Source organism: Paramisgurnus dabryanus, chromosome 16 (genome assembly GCF_030506205.2).
Source record: "Paramisgurnus dabryanus chromosome 16, PD_genome_1.1, whole genome shotgun sequence".
Taxonomy (NCBI): domain Eukaryota; kingdom Metazoa; phylum Chordata; class Actinopteri; order Cypriniformes; family Cobitidae; genus Paramisgurnus; species Paramisgurnus dabryanus.
Window position 1 is genome coordinate 24,820,452 of NC_133352.1, and position 22,379 is coordinate 24,842,830.

A 22,379-nucleotide genomic window follows, 5' to 3' on the forward strand; every position below is an offset into this window, starting at 1 on the left:
TATGCGAGCAATGCATTATGACTCCCATCACTGGGGCTTTAAGGCAACAGTAATGCCTGAAAAAACACTTTTAACAGCAGAGCGGAGCGATTCCAGAGCTCTTTCTGGTCTCATCGCCTGCCTCAGGTCTCTCTTTGCTTGCCACAGGATCGAGTGTCAGATAAGTAATATTCTACTTTCAAGCCAAGGGTTCCTAAGAGATCCGTTTTGAACAAAGTGAAGTTTACAAAACGCATGCTTTTAGGAAGGAAATGATGTCATCCAAAACACAGAAATTGTTAAGCTTATTTTGCCAGTGAGATAGCAGTCCAGTAAACACATCTGTTGAAAATATTTCATTTGTATTATCATTTAGTAAAGTAAAATGGTGGTTCTGTTAGAAAACCTCTAGTTTCTAGATGGTGCTCAGTGGTTTTAAATGAAAACAGCTCTGTAATAGTTCTCTTCAGCCCAGCTATATTTCTCTTCTCATTAGCGGCTAATGCTGTTCATCAAATTATCCCGTGCATCTGAAAGCTTGAAAACACGAGAGCGTTTACTCTCCCGGGCTGTGTCTGAATACCACTTAGCCACAGGAGTATTGAATGTCTTCAGTCAATTTAATCATTTTGAGCGAGCCTGAGTAACAATCAGGGTCATTGCCTCCTCTCTCTTGCTCTCTGCAATAGAGGTGACATCCTTTGTGGCTACATGGCTCGGACCGTTCTCCGATGGGCGTTTAGCTCTATATTTGGCTGTGTGAATATGTTTTACATTCACAAAGAAGTACCAGAGCGTGCCAGTATTATGACTAGCCTTTGATGAATATTTCATGCAGCATCTCGTGTCCTATTATGACTGAAGATTGGCTTGCATTCTCACACCGCAGAGCCATTCAGAGAAACAATCAATTACAGGAATCACATTTTTCGCATGGATAGCAGTCACTCAAACCTGCAAACAAGCAGCACCAAGTACAACACACTCACCAGAATACCTGGGAAGGGTCTTTTGTCACCTCTTGGATTTATTTATAAACTTCACTTCAGTTATTTCCACCCTTCAGCACAGAGATATCAATCACAGTTGTGAGCTGAAGCTTGGGAGTGTTGCATCACCCAATGTCCTGAAAATGTTCTTTCGTCCTGTTAAAAAAGGCTTTAGTTATTTCCTCTGAGACAACTGCTGGAAGCTAGAGTTTGTGCTGTAGGTAAAAAAACAAAGTCTTGGGAAAGAATGTAACGTAATATACCAAAAAAAAAACATTCAGATACAAATGTGTGATGTCTTTATCTTTTGTTAAACCTGACACCTCAATGCATGAATAAAACAAAATTACTTATTCTCTTCTGATATCCTCGAAGTTGGTGTGAGTTAACCCAACACCAAAAAACGAATCCGAGTAAAAAAGGATAGGCCTATATAATGGCATTGGGTTGCTTGTTGATTTTCAGCACATCATAAAAGCAAACAATGTGTTGAAAATCAAACCACAATGTCCCAGTCCCTAAGCTTGCCTTACAATTGCGTGCTGACTAGGGAGAAAGTGCAATTGCTCCCAACGCTCCACGGTTCCCCTCCCTCCTAAACATAGCTCTTTTACCCGCACAGTAGCTCAGATCAAAGTGATTTATCGCCAGCGAGAGCTCAAGTTGTTTAAAATGGCTGGTGCGATTAGTCATGTATGCGTTGGCTCTGAAGAAAGGGACAAGGGTGCCCCGGCAAATTAAAAGCAGCCACGGATGCGAGTCAGCCACGGTAAGGTGGTCATACGCGGTAAACGGTAGAAAGTCGCAGGGGATCTGGGCGGAGAAAGTGGGTCATTACCGCTCCCAGCTCGCTATGGAGGTGAAGCGGGTGTATAGAGACCTGTAAAGGAATTCTTAGTGAACCTTCAGTGTATAAATATAGAAAATTTTCCGTGCACCACTCAAACTATTGGTTATCTTTCGATAAAGCCTTGCAATTATGCATTTAAAATTGCAATGGGAGTCCGATTCTATTTAAGGAGCAATAAAGAGGCATTTCAGTCAATTTAACAGTTCACGCTGTCTTTCTTCTTGACTGTGAATTATGGCATGTAATTACGTTTGTATTGCCAGCATCACAATTAACATTGAGAAACATCTTCTGTGTTATTGCATCACTCTGTGTGCACTAATGTGATTTGTATTGTGTTGAGTTTTGGCGCTTTCTATTGTTTATATTTGTCAGGCACATTAAAAGCAAGTAGTGATTCATACCCTTTCTGTTCTGCCGACAAAATGTCTGCGAGGGAGCGTATTTCTCTTTCTAGTAATGTTCACTGTGGCTTTTTGGCCAAACAAATGTTCAATTCAACTCTGCTGTTGACAGAGCTATAATAAGAACAGAAAGAGGCCCTAAAAACAAAATTTTGTTGGCCCTCTCTTCAAAGTTACATGTGTAGCCCAAATTAAACATACCAAATAACAAGCCTGTATACTTACCCGATATGTGTTCTGAAATCTTATCAGATGTTGCTATTACTTGCAGATGTGCCTTTTATGCTTGCCCTTTCATTTAAAGGTGATTTTTTGAAGATGTCAAATAAATCTTTGGTGTCCCCAGAGTACATATGTGAAGTTTTAGCTCAAAATATCATATATATAATTTATTATAGCAAGTTAAAATTATCACTTTGTAGGTATGTGCAAAAATTTGCCGTTTTGGGTGTGTCATTTAACATGCAAATGAGCTGATCTCTGTACTAAATGGCAGTGCAGTGGTTGAATAGTGCAGACTAAGAGGTGGTATTATCCCCTTTTGACAACACCAGGGGTGCCAAATTTTGTGGACCTATTTTTTTTTTCAACAAAAAAAATAACAAAACTTAGTTACTAGGTTGATCTTATTCACATTCTCTAGGTTGATTAAAGCAATGGGGACCCAATTATAGCACTTGGGCCTCATTTATAAAGCGTGCATATGCACAGATTTGAACGTAAAGTGTGCGTACGCAAAAATCCACAGCAAAGTCCATATTTCTAAAAACGCACTTTTGCTTATCCGATTGCTGCAGGTTTTTGGCAATATAAGCCATTTGTTGGTGTTTAAAATTGGGTTTAAACATTGACAAGCGCTCTTTTATATGTCTATGACATTAATTAGGCATTGTTTAAAGGCACAAAGTTCAAGATCATTTGCGTTTTCACATCTGAATGAAAGGGGTACACACATTTTCTGTGCGTAAGTTCGGTTTATGAATCACACGTACGCATTTTTGATAAATGATCTTAAGATCAAATGTAGGGTTAGCCTGGCTCCGCCCTCCTACGTGCTTCCGCTTAATTTTCATTTCGCTTCAGTACTACGTCTGGGACTGCTGTGTAGAGTTTCGTTTTCTCCTGCAAAAATCTGCAGGTCCAATCAGCGGACAGAGGGTTGTGGCTAAGAACGATGACGCTGAGGTCGTGCATCAGTTTGAGTTTAATAATGGCAGCAGAGAAAGACGTGAAAAAAGCTATTCGGTCTGTTGTTGCAAAACTGCCGAATATACAGAAGTTAAAGCCGGAGCAAGAACCAGGTTTGCTAAGTTTTGTTGGTCTGATTATTCGGACTTGTTTATTCTGGCCGGTTTCGGCGCATGATATACGTCACGACCACACGCTAGCAATCGCCTATGGCAGATCCTGAGTGACTCTGGGCAGATCCAATAGTTTTAAACTTCAACAGTGGACCCTCCTTAACGGAAGTAACGCTTTGCAATGGAGCGTGGCCAGACTCTCTGTACAAATGAAATGAATGTACGAAAGTCTGGTTGGACCAGGCTAACGTAGGGTGGTTTCTAGGCAGCATTTTATATTCACATTTTCTAGGTTGATAAAAGCACTGGGGATCCAATTATTGCACTTAAACATGGAAAAGTCTGATTTTTATGGTATGTCCCCTTTAAACAAATAAGACCTTTATAGTTTAGATTTGCTGCTGTGACTTTAGAAATAAATACAGATAGATGCAGACCCGCTACCTTCAGAAGCGTTTCTAAAATGATAAACTATAACCTGACAAAGAAAATGCACAAATTCCCTGAGGATTAAATGTCACCCAGTAATACCGTACACTAGCTAGTGACCATCGTTATCTCATTTTCAAAACCGCCGTCTGTTGAAAAGCAACCGCTTGTCTTCATTGGACAACTCCAGATGCTGCACCAAAGGCATCTGGCAGCCCTGAAAGCGTTCTTCTCCTATTTATCTTAACAGTAATGGTCATACAACTTGACAAGTGTTGTCATCAGTGTCTGCTACCATATTTCCTTTGTGTCAGAACAGCAAAATTGACATTTGCCTGTGTGCCCACACCAAAAACAAACATTGTGCAGTAGTAGGCTACCTGATGAAAAATAAAAATGAAACCATTTGCATTTCATAGAAATGAGCACATGATGAAAATGAATCCGCTGTTATCTTCACCATTCAGAGTAGATAAAATGGAGTCAGAACAGATCAAGGCTGTAATGAAGAGCCCATCAATGGGCGAATTGTTATCTTTAGCGCACATTGAAATGAGAATATCATTTAATTCCTAGAATAATAACCTCACGGTGGCTTTTGACATGTGTTGGCCACATGTGAAAGCCATTTGCACTGCAGTCTCTGAATGATTTGGACAAGTTATTTCCTGATGGGATCTTCATTTTACAGCAATATTCCTCGGTATAGTTTTCTTTATTCCTTTAGGGCGTCTCATATTTTAGAGAATCAACCTTGTTTGGCTTCCATTACGGCTCAGGCGTTCGTGTCTCTTCATCTTTCCTATGAGATGAAAGGCAAGCTGTCGATCGAATGAAGTGTGTCTTTAATTTTCTTAATGGCAAAAGAAACCGATGTACGTAGGGGAAGTTGTACAAGTGGCAGTGTTGCTCTGGGGGTTGTTGTGACAGTCGCAGCTCTGTTCGGTTTCGATCTGTAAGAAAAATGTAGTTATTTTTCATGAGAAAATGTGGAGAAACAGATAGGAAAGTCAGAGAAGGGAAAAAATCCCTCTCATAACAACATTTCAGCAGGAAGCCCAAACCCCGGGGAGGAATTTGCTCTGCTCATGTGACTGCCCATGTGAATAGTAGTTGTTAAATCATCATTCGCCGGGAGAGCAGGGAGCGTGTGGAGAGCCGGGTTGCAGTTGAAAGAGGACTGCAGACCATGCAGATAATTCACAAAACAGGTTTCTGATGGCTTATTGCAACCAAATCGGAGCTGAAGCTTTCCTTTTAAAACATACAGCTGTATTGATCGCACAAATATAACTCAACACCACACCGACTGAAAGCAAGTTAGCGTCTATTTCTTTGGGTGGCATCTGTCAGCATCCATCTGTCTGATGGATTTTTCACTCAGTTCCTACACCTAGAACAAGAAACCCATAAACAACAGAAATAAAATAACATTTCAGGTTTATTAGACTCTGCTGAGCGGGAGGGCTGCTCGCCTTAATGCGCCAGTGAGGATGACCCTGGTATCTGTCAGGTCCTCTCCAAGCACGATAGGATACAAGCAAAGCCATTGTTTTAGTTCTGAATGACAGCCATCGTGTTGCGCTCTGACGGGCGGTCATATCTCCAGGCCCTCAAGGACGACGCAGGGACACGCTGTCATGAGCATACTAGCCACTTTCCTCAACTCACCTGTGACGATGTCTGGACAACCTTTAACAGAAGCCCTCGAGGGACCGGTAGGCCTTGATGATGTAAAGCACTCTCAAACTTCATTGGCTTTCATGTCATTAATTCTCCTCGGGGCGGGTCTCCTGAGAGCCTATGTATGCTGTGTGAGGGCCACCTTGGAGATCAGACAAGAAGTAAACAAGAAAACTCCTCCATATGCTATCTGTCACAAGCCCTCAAAGTATATTAAAGCCAGGTGGCATCAATGGGAAGTAGATTACCGGGTAATCTAATTGAATTGTGAATGCGTCTAATAAAAGCCATCTCCCGCGGAAGTCGCAAGACATACCTACAAAAATGTAAACAAAAACTGTGATTCTCAAATGCCTCTTTTATGAAAGTAATGAGTTCGGCAGAAATTGGGAGCTCAAGGTCTAGCCACTAGGGACGATTTTAACAATATATCTTGAGCAGACCCTGAACCTGCCGGCACATTCTTATGATCTCCTAGGAATACAATATTACATTTTTCATGTCCTCTAATACAGCTGTTTTTCTTTGTTTTGATACCAACTAAGTAAATCAATATTGCGAAAAAGTCAGGGAAATACATATATGTGGGCAGCAACTTGAATCCGTTGTTTTTGGACATTTTTTAAAGCTTGAAAGCCTCGGTTTTCATTTATTATTGCCATTCTTGTAAGTACATTATTAAAACTAGATATAGGTTTATAAAAACATGAGAGTAAAAACGATAACAGAATTTTCATTTTAAATATTAATAAAAAAATAAAAAGATTAAAATATTGCCCGGCTGCTTTAAATCCAGCATGATCACCCTATATAGGTATTGAGCAGGGTTCCCACGGGTCCTTGAAATCCTTGAATCTGTGGGAAAAAATTCAAGGCCTTGGAAAGTTTTTGAATATATACATATATAGATACAGGTCATTGAAAGTGTTTGAATCTATTTATGCAAGAAGTTTTCAGGAAAAAGATCCATATTATTTCCTGTGGATAATATCATAAAAATTCTAGACTTTTTCAGCACATGTGCTAAACTGTTCTCTTTAAATGCTTATATCTTCTGTATACAAATGTTGATTCATACCAAAATGCTTTTTGCATATTTGTGTTTGACACGTGAAAACGTCTTGGGTTACGTATGTAACTGTTGTTCCCTGAGAAGGGAACCAGATGCTGCGTCTCCCTTGCCATACTTCCTGCATCCCTGTAACGCCGTCTTTGGCAATATTTCAGATAGCGATATACTTCCTGGCTTCCGCATCACCCTGTCTTTGTCGTTAAGCCTCACCATTGGTTGAATTTAATATACACATTTAGACGCACTTACTCCTGGAGGCATCCCAAAGTATCACGGCAGTGACGCAGCAAGAGTTCCCTCAAAAGGGAACTGTAACAATGTATCTTAAAAGGTAAGACAATGTAACCTTGCTCTCACTTGAAATGTGTCACCACATGTAGTTCTTGAATTTGAGGGTATTTAGACCTGGAAGTTCCTTGAAAGGTCCTTAAATTTGAAGTTAACTAAGGTGTAGGAAACCTGATTGAGGCTTTAGTGTTTAAAAAAACAAAAACATTATAAACAAACACAAATCAATGCAATGCTCAAGGTATCCTCATTATAGACATACAGGCACTAATGAATACATTTCTCCCTGCATTTCACCTTGGAATGAATTTACGCTATTCCGAATAAGAGCAAATTTCTTTCATTATCATTATATCTTTATAAAATCTCTTTGTTATGTATTAAGGTAACGCTGTACCAACCAAAAAAGCAATGAGAACACATCAAATTAGGTAAAGAGAAATTCTTGTGAAGTGTGTCTTGATACAATAAAGGAGCAGCAAAAAAATCAAAGCTTTGTTATTTCAATCAATATGAAGGTCTGCAGTCGCTTTAAATTTTCTCGAGTACCTATGAAGCCAGAATGCATCAACAAAAGAAATCCTTCAAACCTTAAACATAAATGTTAATAGCATTAGATCTCAAAACTTAAATACGAGTTGGCATTCAAAGCTGCTGTAAAATGACCACAAACACATTTTTGTTAACACACCGAGTAGATGTGTTACTTAGCAACTGCACACTTCCTGCAGTTATGATAATGAACTATATTACAAGGTGGAAGAATTGCTTATTTAAGTAATAATTGATAAAATGAACTGCTTATTAAACATTGAAAAACACCCATCTACCTGTGGTAAAATCATTTTAATGCACACCCTCTTGTGGCTTATTGCTTTAATATTTCATTCTCTGGAGAAAATATGGCAGGCCAATCGGTTCTGCCATCATCTGTTTTTAAATAACCTCTCTTCCCTATACAGATGAATACAAATTTAGAGTGCAAAAGTTGCATTCAAGCTCATTTCAACACATTACAACCCTCCACAACAGCGCAGACAAACAAGTCACTATTAAATGATGTGTTTACTGCTCTGTGCTACACTGCATAAAACACTTTAATAATCATAAAATGTGTTGATTTCTGACATTAATCTTAATATAGTATTGTATGCGTGCGCTTGTGTATGTGCATCTTTCGCCTTATGTCTAAGCATAACATATTACGCAGAAACGCTACTGAGACAGATGAGGGTGAGCTCAGCAATGTAATTTCTCATCATAACACAACACACACACACACATAAATATTAATAGCAGGGTTTCTGGCTGGTGGGGATGAATCATTTTTGTAGACAGAAGAGATCCACCCATGCATGCCCAAAAACAGCGTTTAAGAAAAAACTGAGATAAACAGCAGCGCTGCAGGGTATGACCTCAAACAATCAGACATTTGTTGAGTCTGCTTGAAGCATATACTTACATACTGACTAAAGGCGACTGCCAGGTCTCATTCATTAACAGAGGCTGGAGTCATGGGGGATGTCAGTCTAACAACCTTATGCACTGACTGCCTTTGACAGTGCTATGATTCTTGCTTTAATAAGGAATGAGGACAGAATCATATTTTGTGTTTATAATAAGAAGTCACTGTTTCAGGTACCTCAAATCATTTTGTCACAGCCAGGGATGTGATTTTTCCATACAAATACGGATTTCCATATTTTCTGACCTCGGTGGGATGACTTGTCTAAATCACATAATCTGAGGAGTTTTATTTTTGTGATGGTGGGGGGTATGCTTCGCCATCATCCAACATGTATTCCTGACATTAGGGTTGTTCGACTTCATGTGGCGCTGCAAGAAACGACAGTCAGGTGACAATAAAGTACCACGAGAATGATTCGAGAAATCATAAGGTTTCGCGCACCTTTGGTGTCTTCCGCCTTTTCTGTGTTCTTCATCATACACATGTCGAGTATAAGACCCAAAACGCTGTAAAACCTGGGGCCTCATTTATAAAATGCTGTGTAAAAACCGTCCTACATTTTATCTTACGATCATTTATCAAAAATGCGTACGTGTGATTCATAAACCCAACATTCGCGCAAAAACGCGCGTGCCCCTTTCAAATCTATAAATCGTAAATCAACTTGAACTTGTGCGCAGCCGAGCAGTTTCAGATCTCCGCCTTTAAACGATGCCTAATTAATAGACATAAAAAAGAGCGCTTTTCAATGTTTAAATCTTTGATGAGCAGCAAGAATGGCTTTTATTTCCAAAAACTTGCAGCAATCGGATAAGCAAAAGTGCGTACATCTGCTCAGACCCTGACGTGGCGCTAAACATTTTTCCACGTCAAAGACAGTTTTTATAAATATTGACTTTTTGCCGTGGATTTTTGCGTACGCACACTTTACGATCAAATCTGTGCGTACGCACACTTTATAAATGAGGCCCCTTATCACTAGAATTTTGAGGCGTCAATTACATAAATTAAAACAACATATGTACGTAGACTGACAAAAGGGTGACCTGAAAGAATTTTATTGGAATGGATTTGAACAAATGATAGACATACTCGTCGTCACATTGTAATGAAATTTATAAAGACATGTTAATGTATTTGTAATTCAAAAATCTATTCTTGAGCAAATTTAGATGATTTATTACAACCCATGTAAAGAAAATGCATCTGCAAGTAACTTTATGTTTCAGAGATTGTGATGGAGAGACAAAAATTACAGACTGCAGCTTTAAATACAATTTAAAAAGAAGCCATAGGGAAATATATTAAATGTGTAGCTTGTGGGGCAGTTTCCTGAACAGGGCTTAAGTCTAGTCCCTGACCAAAATGAACAAACTTAAAGTGAATCGCGTTGCACTGAAATATCTTAAATGGGGTATTCAACGGTATTTCATGCATTCTGACTTTTTAACACAGTTTAAGAGTTGGTTTCCTCATGCTTAAAGGAATATTCAATTTTCTTTAAAAAAAAATCCAGATATTTACTCACCACCATGTCATCCAAAATGTTGATGTCTTTCTTTGTTCAGTCGAGAAGAAATTATGTTTTTTGAGGAAAACATTGCAGGATTTTTCTCATTTTAATGGACTTTAATAGAGCCCAACATTTAATACTTAACTCAACACTGACGAGAAGTTGTGGTTTAAAAGTGCATATTTTTATTGTCAAAAATGACAATCGTTTCGCTAGATAAGACCCTTATGCCTCGTTTGGGATCGTTTATAGTCCTTTAAAAAACTCTGTTGAAAAAAACTGTTAAGTGTTAAGTTAAGTATTAAATGTTGGGCTCTATTAAAGTCTATTAAAATGAGAAAAATCCTGCAATGTTTTCCTCAAAAAACATAATTTTACTCGACTGAACAAAGAAAGACATCAACATTTTGGATGACATGGTGGTGAGTAAATTATCTGGATTTTTCTTTTAAGAAAATTGACTTTTCCTTTAACAAATGCAAAGTGTCAAAAAAGCAATACGTGTTACGTATATCTGTGCCAAATGCACTTCGCGAGGGTTCGTACAAGTTTCGGAAAGTTTTTTCGATTACAGGTTCAGGGGATAAGCTATACGTATCACGTATTTTTATGGGCACTTCCCCCTGAAAACCACGCCTAAATGTCAATCAGCGGGAGAAAGAGGAATCGAGGACGCTAAGTTGCAGTCATCACAGGCACAGCTGTGCTTTATATCAAGACTCAACAATTGCACAAAAGTAGAAGTGTGTTTTTAGATTAAGGAGAAGAAAGCCAGCATTATGGAAACAATGCATACACTCTAAAAACAAACGGTGCTATATAGCACCAAAAGTGGTTCTTTGCTCGTAATCATAGAAGAACCGTTTTTAGTGCCATATAGCACCGGTGAAGCACCAGTGAAGAACCATATAGTGCTATGTAGAACGTATGTGGTGCTATATGGCCCCTATTTGGTTCTACACAGGTGCTTCACTGGTGCTTCACCGGTGCTATATGGCACTTAAAACGGTTCTTTCATGATTACGAGCAAAGAACCACTTTTGGTGCTATATAGCACCGTTTGTTTGTTTGTTTATCCGAGGTAGCAGCGATGTTTTGTGTGTGTGTTTTAACGCTGGGTTTCATTGATAAGTCCCAACCATGAGTTCTTGAAGTAGGACTTCTGTGTTATGTTGGAAATAGACACGTAAGTGTATATTATATAAATGACACAAACATGTAGTGAATCATAAGTTATCCAGTGTGTTGTATAAAGTTTTGATTCACGACTCGCTCCTCCCGCAGTTCGTAACTCCTTCCAAATGTTTTCGTACGTTATCCGAAAGAATCGGTAAAGCTGTCTTTTATCAATCTGATGAAACTATTAACTATCTATAAAGAGATATAAATGATGTTATACTACTCTATAGGTACTCCAGATTAACATCAGATATGCAGAAACAGCTTGTGTTATGGACGCTTTAATATATATCAGTTCCATTGTTTTTGTCTCTATGCACATCAGTAATGTTTTTTGTAAGGTTTGTTTGTAAAAACAACTTAAATGTCTTAATTAACTAAGGAGTAGTCCTGTATGAATCTAAACCCTGCCCTGATTGAAACATAGTAGCATACATAAATTAATTAGTTTTGTTGTATGTTTCTTAACAGGTGTATGATCATCAATATAAAGCTGTACTGGATGGAATGGAGACTGAAAGTATGATGGAAATCCATCCAGCTGAACGCTTCGAGATGTTTAAGATGGGAAATGGCACCGATGAGGTCCTAGAGGTGCACGACTTCAAGAACGTAAGAGTGTTTTACCAACGTGTGAAATATTTTTATTGTGACATGAGTGATGTAGCTGACATCTAATGTGAAAGCATAAGTATTTTGCTTTCTCAGACTGATGATACTGAATCTCTTGAAAATCACTGTGCTGCGCAAAAGCGATGACATCTCACATCAACATTCTCACACACTTGTGCTGGCTTCATCTTCCTAAATTACTATGGTCAGTGGAGCAAAGCCACAAAAGAGATTAGTTTCATTCAACGCATTGCCATGGGAAACCACAAAACAAGTGAATAGATAAAATCATTTAAATCACGTGTTGATTCAAATGAAAAGGGAGCTCGAGGTCTCCTATGCACTTCCTGTAACTTCTGCAGATGGTTGGCTCAGACTTTAAAATTGATTTTTGTGAAGAAGGGATGTTGCAAGTCATTACACACACTAAAACTACAAACTGTCTCCCCAAGGCTACGTCCCATGAATGGAGATGCACTGATAATACCTAGAGAAACAAAATCCTTTTTCTATTGTTAAAAAAAACTACTCAGAGCGTCCTCTAGAAACTGAAAAATGATGAGAATTTTACAACAGCGGCTTAGATGGAAAACCAAGGAGACTGTGTCATAAACCAAAAGCTATAAAGTACCCTCCAGCATGAGAAAATAATATATATGAAGAAAGACAGACGATGCAAGGTATTTGTGAGATAGAAAGTAAAAAAATAAAAAAACATTTCTACATGAATAGTATGTGTTTCTGCCAATTCATGCCATTCATGTTAGCTTACGCATTAACTAATTGTTAACAAATGCAGTGGCATTTATATATATATATATATATATATATATATATATATATATGTTTCATAATGTTTAATGTTACAAAATTAGGAAAATATAGTTGATATATGCATTTTAAATTAAAATAGACCCGTTTCTCTGATTGGTTGCATTGTGGCATCTCATGCGTCATTACGTCTTTAGCATATTAATGTGACTTGATACTAGCAAAAAAAATTTCGCAGCATTTTATGGGTCGTATAAAATATGGATATTAGAACATTTCGAACGAACCAGCACCGCCTGCTCCATCTGACTTCATGCAAACACCGGTTGGCTCAAACTCAGAGATTAGAGGTTGAGGCAGAATTTTCAAATGAATAGGACACTGTTTTAAGGAAGTTTAATGTTCGCATATGTCGCCTTCAGTTTTTTTAAAGGTAAGTTATGCGTTGTTTTAATTTGCATAAGCTTAATGTGAAGTGCGACTATAGACCGTTAACAGCATTGCAACGTGATTATGGTAATACTGATTAGTTTGTGATCTTCTGGATAGTATTTGGGAAATGAGCTAACAATGAATAAGTGTGCTTGCACTGTATTTGTTGTTTCTATGCCTTGTTTTTGAAAGTTATTGTTGCTGATTGCATGCCCCCCGTTGGAAGTCGCGTGCCCCCCGTTAGTTATGGTCTGGTGCCGGCTCTGGCGCACGATGCGAAGTTGGTCACAACATGTACGTAGCCCGTCATGTGTGCGATTTGTAATTTCAAAATATGTGTTCTGCACATCAATGATCCTACACTGCAAAAAAAATATTTTTAAGAAAACATTTTCTTAGTATTTTTGTCTTGTTTTCAGTAAAAATATCTAAAAATTCTTAAATGAAAAAATCTGCCAATGGGGTAAGCAAAAAATCTTGAAAATTTTTCTTAAACAATAAATTCAATAAAAATTAGCTTACCCCATTGACAGATTTTTTTTGCTTGTTTTTTTCCACAAAATCACTTAAATTTGATATTTTTGGTCTAAAAACTAGACTTGTTGTAGGGTGGTTGTGTTCACACACTGCCAACACACATTTATGTCCAAACACCTTATAAAAGTAGATTTTGCATAATATGGGCCCTAATGTTTAGTGGCTTTGCCAATAATCCCTGTCTTTGTCTACAGTATCAGTCTTAAAGGCATAATGTCATTTTTATCGCTAAAGGTCACTAAACAATAAAAACAACAACAACAGCATATAGCTTGATGAAAAAGCGTAAAACAATAGAAGTTAGAAGTAGTACTGGAAGTAGTATTGACCTTCACTGTTGACAGGAATCAATCCGACAGGACTCACAAATCATGTTTATGGATGGAGTAATGAAATAAAGTTTTATAACCATTACGTGACATGCTAGACGCTTCAAGTACTACTTCTGCATATGGCATGGTGCTGTGCAAACTGACTTTGCTTTGATGCCACATGCCACAACTATAGTTTATATGGCAGCAGAAACCAAGGATAACCCTGACATGACATCAATGACAAGTAAGACTATGCTAAGATGCTAAGACTGCAAATTCTTTGTATTTAAACATTTGATTTGGGATAAGTACATGAGAACAGAATAACGCTGTGCTAGTGAATTTTGAATTTTCATGCATAATCCTTACATATTGTGCCTTTAACACCCATATGATGCTAGGAGAGGTTAGTAAAGAGACTTTGTTACTTTTTAGCAAACTCAAGGCCTGTTTATGATTTCCTAACACAGAAACAGTATACCGCACAGATCAATTTCCCAGACACAGACTAAGTCTGATCTTAGATCTAGTAATGTTGTTAATAGCGATTCTTCATTGCTAAATCGGTTTAGCTCCAGCCATTGACTTCACCTGCATTCGGGAAGCAGTATGTGTTGCCTGCCAAGCCAATACCTCCACTGGAGGAACAGGTGTGGGCACATACAAGTAATATGCCAATAATGGGGACAACAGTAACCTGCCCTCTCTGCCAATTGCATCATTCAGTGCTTCCAATCGAATAATTGTTCAGCTGAAAAGCCGTTTCGGAGCACGCACACATTTAATCTGGCTAATGGCGAACCTGTACTTCAACACCCTTCCTTAAATCGCATTCTTTTCCTATTTTTGTCCTTCTAATGAAGAGTCTCTCCATTTTCCAGTTGACCAGGCTCAGCAATAAACGCATTCCATCAGGAGATAAGGTCCGTCTTCCGTGTAAAAGCAAACCATTACCAGAAATTGAAGAGCAATTTGTCACAATCATTTTAGGCACAAACAATGCACTTTTCCACTCCTCTCATAGCATTCGGCTGTTTGTCTAACTGATGAGCTAGGTAAAAATGCCATCGCTGTATGCTGTTAGAATACAGTTTAGGAGAGGTAATGAGAGCACAGAGAAATGTGTAATCGACTGCAGTGCCTCCTATACTGAGGAAATATTTTAGATCTATACTCTATAACAACTATATACAAAAGAAAAATGACAGGAACCGAGAGCTGCATATAGATTACTTAATGTATTCCCGAACTACACCGAGATATTGTTTTTATCCTTCTGAGTTGAAGAGTCTGTAAGCTGATAGCCTTTATTTCCCTGGAAGCATACTTTCAGACAGTGAAAAACCCAGAGCCTTCTTTAGATGCTCCTGCTAAAATGGGATTTCTCCTTTCAAGTGTAAAGCAATGAATTGTGTATGGCAGACTATCAGTTGTGGCTTTCAAGAAAAGAAGCTCTTCACTTCACCACACAGATTAGCTTCGCAACACAGAGCATAAGTGCTGTAAATCAATGGTCTTTGCCTGCATATAATCATGACTTTAGCAAGTAGGCTACACCTCGACTAAAGACCATAGACAAATCTTTCATTGGTCCCAGACAGAATTGTCCTCGTTTTTACAGCACGTCCAAAACAACCAGCAAATACACTGAAAAACCTGATCATTAGCCTTTTGAGTACAACCCCAGAGTACCAGATCGGCAATTATGTAATGATTATTTTCACCAGCAGAGGGGGTCGCAAGCTACACTGATTACTTGATCGCGCGTCACTGCTTTAGCGAAGAAGAATTTACTAGGAGATATAAGAAGGCGTCTTCAAGTTAGCATCAATCAAGTTATCATAAAATATGAAAACAAACAAAGGTATCAGGGTTCTGGTGTTAAATTAAAGTATTAAACCAATGAAGTAAACTAATGGTATGGTACAGAGCATTTGTTATTATTCCTTCTGTTTTGCACATTTACAATGCTATGAAATCAGCTGAAGTAGTACTTTTGAAGTAAATTTGATGAGGTATGTCATATCTGTGCATTGTATAAAAGAAAAAGAAAAAAATTTATTTAAAGCAACGCTATGTAGTTTCCATGTAAAAATGACTTACAGCTCCCCCATGTGGTTGAAAATCGCAACAGTGCCTGGTATCAGACACTCTTCTGCAGTCAGGGAGAGGGGCGGTGCTGTATGCTCTACCCTCCACCGCCACTTTCAGAGTGTGCTTGTAGCAGCTAGGAGGCTGCTCAGGTTGCAGCAACAGTACAATTTGTCCAGTTAAAAGTTGTTCTATCACTGAAATAATTTTAGAGACATTATTTAAAGGTTAAAAAAATTACATAGTGTTGCTTTAAGCTACAGAAAAAAAATCTTAAATCAAGATGCATTTTCTTGATGAGCAAAACAAGAAAATAAGTCTAGTTTTTAGACTAAAAATATCAAATTTATGCTTTAAACAAGCAAAAAATATCTGCCAAAACATAATTCAAGAAAACTTTTCTTACCCCATTGGCAGATTTTTTTGCTTGTTTTTTTATTCACTTTAATTTGATATTTTTTGTCTTAAAGCTAGATTTTTTTCTTGGCTGATTTTGCATCTTGATTTAAGAATTTTAAGATATTTGTAACTACTGAAAACAAGATCAAAAAAGACATTTTTGCAAAAAATGACTTTCTTACTTAGTATTTTTGTCTTGTTTTCAGTAAAAATATCAAAAAATTCTTAAATTAAGATGTATTTTCTCTATCTGTCTGTCTATGTCTGTCTTTGTATGTCTGTCTGTCTGTATGTGTGTACTTAGCTGGTGTGTACCCCCCTGAAATCCCTTTTTTTTTGTTAGGAAAATAAGTCTAGTTTTTAGACCAAAAAATACAAAATTAAAGTAAATTAGTGCTTAATACAAGCAAAAAATCTGCCAATGGAATAAAAAAAAATCTTGAAATAAATTTACCTCTTTCATAAACACTAAATTCAAGAAAAATTTTCTTCTTCCATTGGAATATTTTTTTGCTTGTTTTAAGCACAAATTTGTTTCCATTTTATATTTTTTTCTCTAAAAACTAGACTTATTTTCATAGGTCATTTTGCTCATCAAGAAAATACATCTTAATTTAAGAGTAAAATAAGACAAAAACAACATAAAGTAATTTTTTGCAGTGTAAGTAAGAAAGTCATTTTCTTGCAGTAAACTTACAACAATAAAAAACAAAAACATAAAAAAAAATGTTTTGTCCTCATTTTTAATTCATAGATAAAAAGAAATGAAATTTTGAGTTCAAATTGCACTAGCTAATACTAATGCTATTATAAAAAAAAAATTAAATGCATTGAAATGAATATTCATTAAAGATGCTGCTCTTTCATCAAAGCATCTGCAACTTAAATAAATGTTAATGTAATGCAATTAAGTTGAATAAATTCTGTTCATTGTTAGTTCACGTAAAATGTTGTTGTTAACAGATGGTAACTTATTGTAGTGTTAACAATAAATAAATAAAAGCAATAAATAATAATAATCTAATTAACATTTGTGTTTTTCAAGGGCATAATGGGAATCCGCTTTGCCAAGCACCAAAGATGCTACATCAGGGCTCAGACTAAAGAAATACCCAAGCCGGCTGAAGTGGACACAAAGGCTATCAATGTAGAGGTATTCTAATCTCTCCAAGCATATCTTGTGCCGCTTTGCTTCAGTTAAACAGAAAAACACATCATGAATTTTGCAACAGAGCTCATCGGAAGAAACATGTAGGTTGGTGAAAATGAAACTTACTCCAACCATCAGAATTTATCCACAATTCAGCTAACAATCACCCCCCCTCCCCACGCCCATCTCATCTTCCCTCCAGCATTTTTCACAAAAGTATAAACTTGGGTCTCCTGTGGCCGTGAATCCATCCGAAAGTCCACAATCCCATAACCCCTTTGTGGCACACATCAAATGGTGTTTGCCGTCAATCCTGAACTAATATTAATTTTTAATCATCTCCTCTGAAGCCTCAGCCCAAACAGCCTTAAGGAGAGAGAGAGGTCCTTGGGAAAGGTAAGCCATTAAAATGGTATTTGAAGATGTTTGCTCCGTAAATTTCACTTGACTCAGGGCTGAAGTGATTCATCTCTGTTCTCCTACTCTAATGGCTGTCTGTGATGCTCGGAAAGAGTGATGGGCAAAATTCTATCAATCAAACATCCAATTTATCGGTGTCACAGAAGATGGCAGGTGGTTTCAAATGTGCTAAACTCTTTTTCAGTAAAGTTCCGTCGCAGTTCATATTCGAAGGCATGAGGAAGTGTTGGGCACTGACTTACTTTAAAAAAAAAACATTGATCTATTGTCGTCATCGCAAGTCACAGACACCCTTTTTGACTTTTGGAACAGAAGGTATTATAGGCAGAAACAGCCTGGACGTCCTCTCCCTGATCGTTTTAATGTCTAATCCGTGTTTACAGATACTAATTGCGAAGCAAACACCATATGTCGCTGCCATTTCTCCCTTTTTTGCTCATTGTGAAACCTAATTAGATTTTTCGCCTAAGCTTTTTTTGACAGATGTGAAATCAATCAGAGTTGGCCGGGGCTGAAGCAATAGGGCTGGAGAGACACAAGAATAGAGAAGATTACACAGAGAGAGAAAGATACGCCTGGTTTTCCAAACGGTGGGACAGGGACACGTGGTGCAAGACGGTGCAAGTCGTTTGCACCGCAAAGATGTAGCTAACCATGAGTACATTCCTAAAAACAATCTCTCATTTACTGGACAACCAGTCTAAACATTGTAAAGCTTGATGGAAACAACAAAAATGAAGAAAAAAAAAGATCAGGACTGCAAACCGTCTGTATTTACATTCCTAAATTCATTAAATCTTAGATTATACACAAGCAAGCATAGAAGACTGAGATAAATCAGGTTGCTATTGAAACCTGAGAGAGAGAGAGAGAGAGAGAGAGAGAGAGAGAGAGAGAGAGAGAGAGAGACCAGTTTTCCAAGGTTGTGAGCATGTAAAGGAAGCAGAGGTTAAAACCCACATTATTAGCACCAAGTGCAGCTGAGCCGCAGGGCATGCGACTGTGGTCCCAGAGCAACCTGCCTCAATACGTTTCACCACAAAACAATGCTGGCTGAGGAGAAACTGCATGCCACTGATAAGTAAATAAAGCAGGCTGCAAGCTCAACCAGGTGACAAGCAGAAATTGTATGCTGCCAGTTTGTTTACCATGTTCAATTTGTTCAGTCTGGGAAATGATGAAAGTGGTAATCCCTAAAACTTCCTGCGATCCGAGTCCCTAAACTTCCTCTAAACTGTCGTGATGAAATCGTGGCCTTAAGTTTTAGGATACTCTGATACTTACTCTTATCTTATGGCGCTTTTCCATTGCATAGTACCCCACGGTTTGGTTTGGGTCAGCTTACTTTTGGGGGCTTTTCCACTGGGTGCAGTACTTTTTTTCGGGGTTCCAAGCGACCTGAGCTGATACCAAAACGTGGCGCGAAAACACTGTAGATCACTGATTGGTCTGAGAGAATCGTCACTACCAGCGGCATCGCTATAATGTAAAAGGTTAGCTTTACCTTCATGCTAGCTTGCGCTGTCTCCCAAACTCCCTTTTAGCGATAAAAAAAACATCCACAGGTTGAGAATCATGAACACCATACCAATTTTTTTCCAGACTTGCAGTTTGTGGCGGCATATTCGCGGCGCACGTTCGCATATATGCTTAAATGCAACTTAAATGAGGCTCAGCGGAGCGCGTCGACCGACACCACGGGTGTTTGTATAGAAACTGTTATGTGACACAGAGGTAGTGATAAACGCAATGTGCAAACATCTATTTGTGGTGGTCAATTTTAACTTTGTGGTGGACTGAAAAAATACATGTATGGGAATGTACAACGAAGCTATCACTTGTATGATGTCACAGCAGTAGGCAGCGCAAATATAATGGCATGCCTATAATGCCTCCCACTCCAAACTTGTTACTTAACTCGATAGAAAAGCTAACCAAGCCAAAGTGAGTTGAGGTGAGCTGACCCGACCTGACCCAAACTAAACCGTGGGGTACTATGCAATGGAAAACGCCATTAGTTTCTGTACTTGCTTGCCTAGAAACAATTTTGTAGCCGTTAATTAATTCCCCTTGCTTAAAAAGTTTCATGATTCTGTTTAGTTGCATCTTTGCTCTTTCCTCTTAACACTTCTTTATCTACAACCCAGAAATCCAACTTTAAACTTATCAGGCGGCTTCTCTAGAAATGTAGTAATCGTGGCGCAGGATCAGTGCCCTAACCTTTGTTTGCTTATAGAAAAGGTCTGCTTTGCTTGAGCAGTTAAGATGGCCAATTAAAGTGTTTGCACCACTGGCCTTAGTTTTAATTTTAGACTAAAATAGCAGCCTTCATTGCTTGAGTCATGCAGACTGTCCTTCCAGTCATCATTAGTTTAGCACACGCTGTAATGAAGAAAGCATCTTAAAGGGATAGTTCGGCCAAAAATGATATTAAACCCATGATTTACTCACCCCCAAGCTGTCCGAGTTGCATATCTTCATTGTTTTTCAGACAAACACATTTTCGGATATTTTAGAAAATGTTTTAGATCTTTCAGTTGATTAAATGTAATGTTACGGAGTCCACGACCTTCAAGTCCAAAAAAAGTGCGTCCATCCTTCACAAAATAAATCCAAACGGCTCCAGGATGATAAACAAAGGTCTTCTGAGGGTAATCCGAGTGGTGTTGTTGTAGAAATATCCATATTTAAAACTTTATTAATGAAAATAAATACCTTCCGGTAGCGCCACCATCTTAGTCGCGTCCACATTCAGGATGAGAGCTTACGCAGCCTACGGAGGCTACTCTGCTGCTGCTCTGTGCCCCCGCCCTCCGAATTTGTCATACGTCACTAAGAAAAGTGCGTACACTACGCTGATACTCTCTCCTGAATACAGAGGGGTCTAAGATGGCGGCGCTACCGGAAGGTATTTATTTTCGTTAATAAAGTTTTAAATATGGATATTTCTACAACAACACCGCGCGGATTACCCTCAGAAGACCTTTGTTCATCCTGGAGCCGTTTGGATTTAATTTGTGAAGGATGGACGCACTCTTTTTGGACTTGAAGGTCGTGGACTATGGGTGTACCCCATAACATTACATTTAATCAACTGAAAGATCTAAAACATTTTCTAAAATATCCGAAAATGTGTTTGTCTGAAAAATGATGGACATATGCAACTCGGACAGCTTGAGGGTGAGTAAATTATGGGTTTAATATCATTTTTGGCCGAACTATCCCTTTAAAGGCTAAAAGTGGGGTTTTAATTCAGATAAATCTAAAACTGTTATAGGTCAGTTAAGTTTTTTATGGATGGAGAAACGGGGAAACAAGGAGGCATTAATTTGAGTATCGAAAATCACCCAATGTCACTCCCCAACAAACAGGAAATGGCACTTAAAATGACTTTCAATAAAAGCAAGAAAGAAAAAAGTTGAGCGGAACAGCGAATAGATGGGAAAAGTGAGGAACCTAATAAAAATGACAGTGGTTCAGACAATAGCCTCAGGATATCAAGCTTAACTAATGTGCAGTTAAGCTCTAGTGGGGGAGAAAATCACCTTGTAAAAATATTTGTCATGTGGTCTCTCCGCTTATTAACAAGAGAATATGAGAAGAGTTTGTTTGCATTTCTATTTACACATAACTACAAGGTCAACAAACACACACGTCATGTGATTACATTAGCCAAAGCCCATTTCTAAATCTCAATTACATCAAACTGACATGCAATAACCATCATTAAGCAATAATAGTTTACTTTACAGCTCATGAACTGCAGACGCAACAAATTAAGCGCATTAATATTAGTTGCATAAATATCGGTTGTATAATGGGTGGATGCATAACATTATACTTCATTGTGAGCAATAAATCAGTCTTTCTTTTAAACCAGCATTGCACACAAGGCTTTTTTACCTCCAAAGCTGCGGGAATTCTAATGCAACACCTTTAGTGCCTGCAGAAAAGGCCATATAGCCTACTAAGAAAGAAATAAGTCTGTTTTACAGGAAGGTACAGCTATGGTCTTTAAGAGAGGTCAAATGAAATATTTTAACTGTGGTCAGCAGTTTGTTCTTGGGTTCCCTGTAGAGAGAGATAGAGAGAGTGAAAGAGAGAGAGAGAAATGATTCAGGGCAACCGGATAAAGCAGATTCCCAGCTTTATCATGGTTGGACTGTATGAATGAGTCGTGTACATTGTATTCACAGGTGGGTGAGGTGAGCGAGGTAGATATGCAGGTGGTGGACTCACAGATATGGATCCCCGCTGAGGAACCCATCTCCAATCGAACATTTCTGCTCAATTCCAAAATCTGGGAGGTTTGCCAGGAGTTACCAATGCACTGGATACATCCATCTCCTCTCAGAGGTACCAGAGCTACACCAGCTTTAAATCAACCATAGAAATAACATTTTAGACTAGCTTTCTTGAAGAGTAAAGACATTTCGTTTGCTCTCCAATGCTTTTTGCCTTTCAGTGGAAAGGGGAAATAAATAAACACAGAGAATTT

General features: G+C 38.2%; 1 protein-coding gene across 1 annotated transcript in view; it reads left to right on the top strand.

Annotated features, from left to right (window-relative positions):
• Positions 1-22,379, top strand: part of tnmd (tenomodulin) — a 55,270-nt gene that overhangs the window by 22,324 nt on the left and 10,567 nt on the right. Inside the window, exons 3-5 of the mRNA XM_065273087.1 lie at positions 11,627-11,767; positions 17,357-17,464; positions 22,078-22,237. Coding sequence (XP_065129159.1) covers positions 11,627-11,767; positions 17,357-17,464; positions 22,078-22,237 — 409 coding nt within the window. The remainder of the gene's footprint in view (positions 1-11,626; positions 11,768-17,356; positions 17,465-22,077; positions 22,238-22,379) is intronic.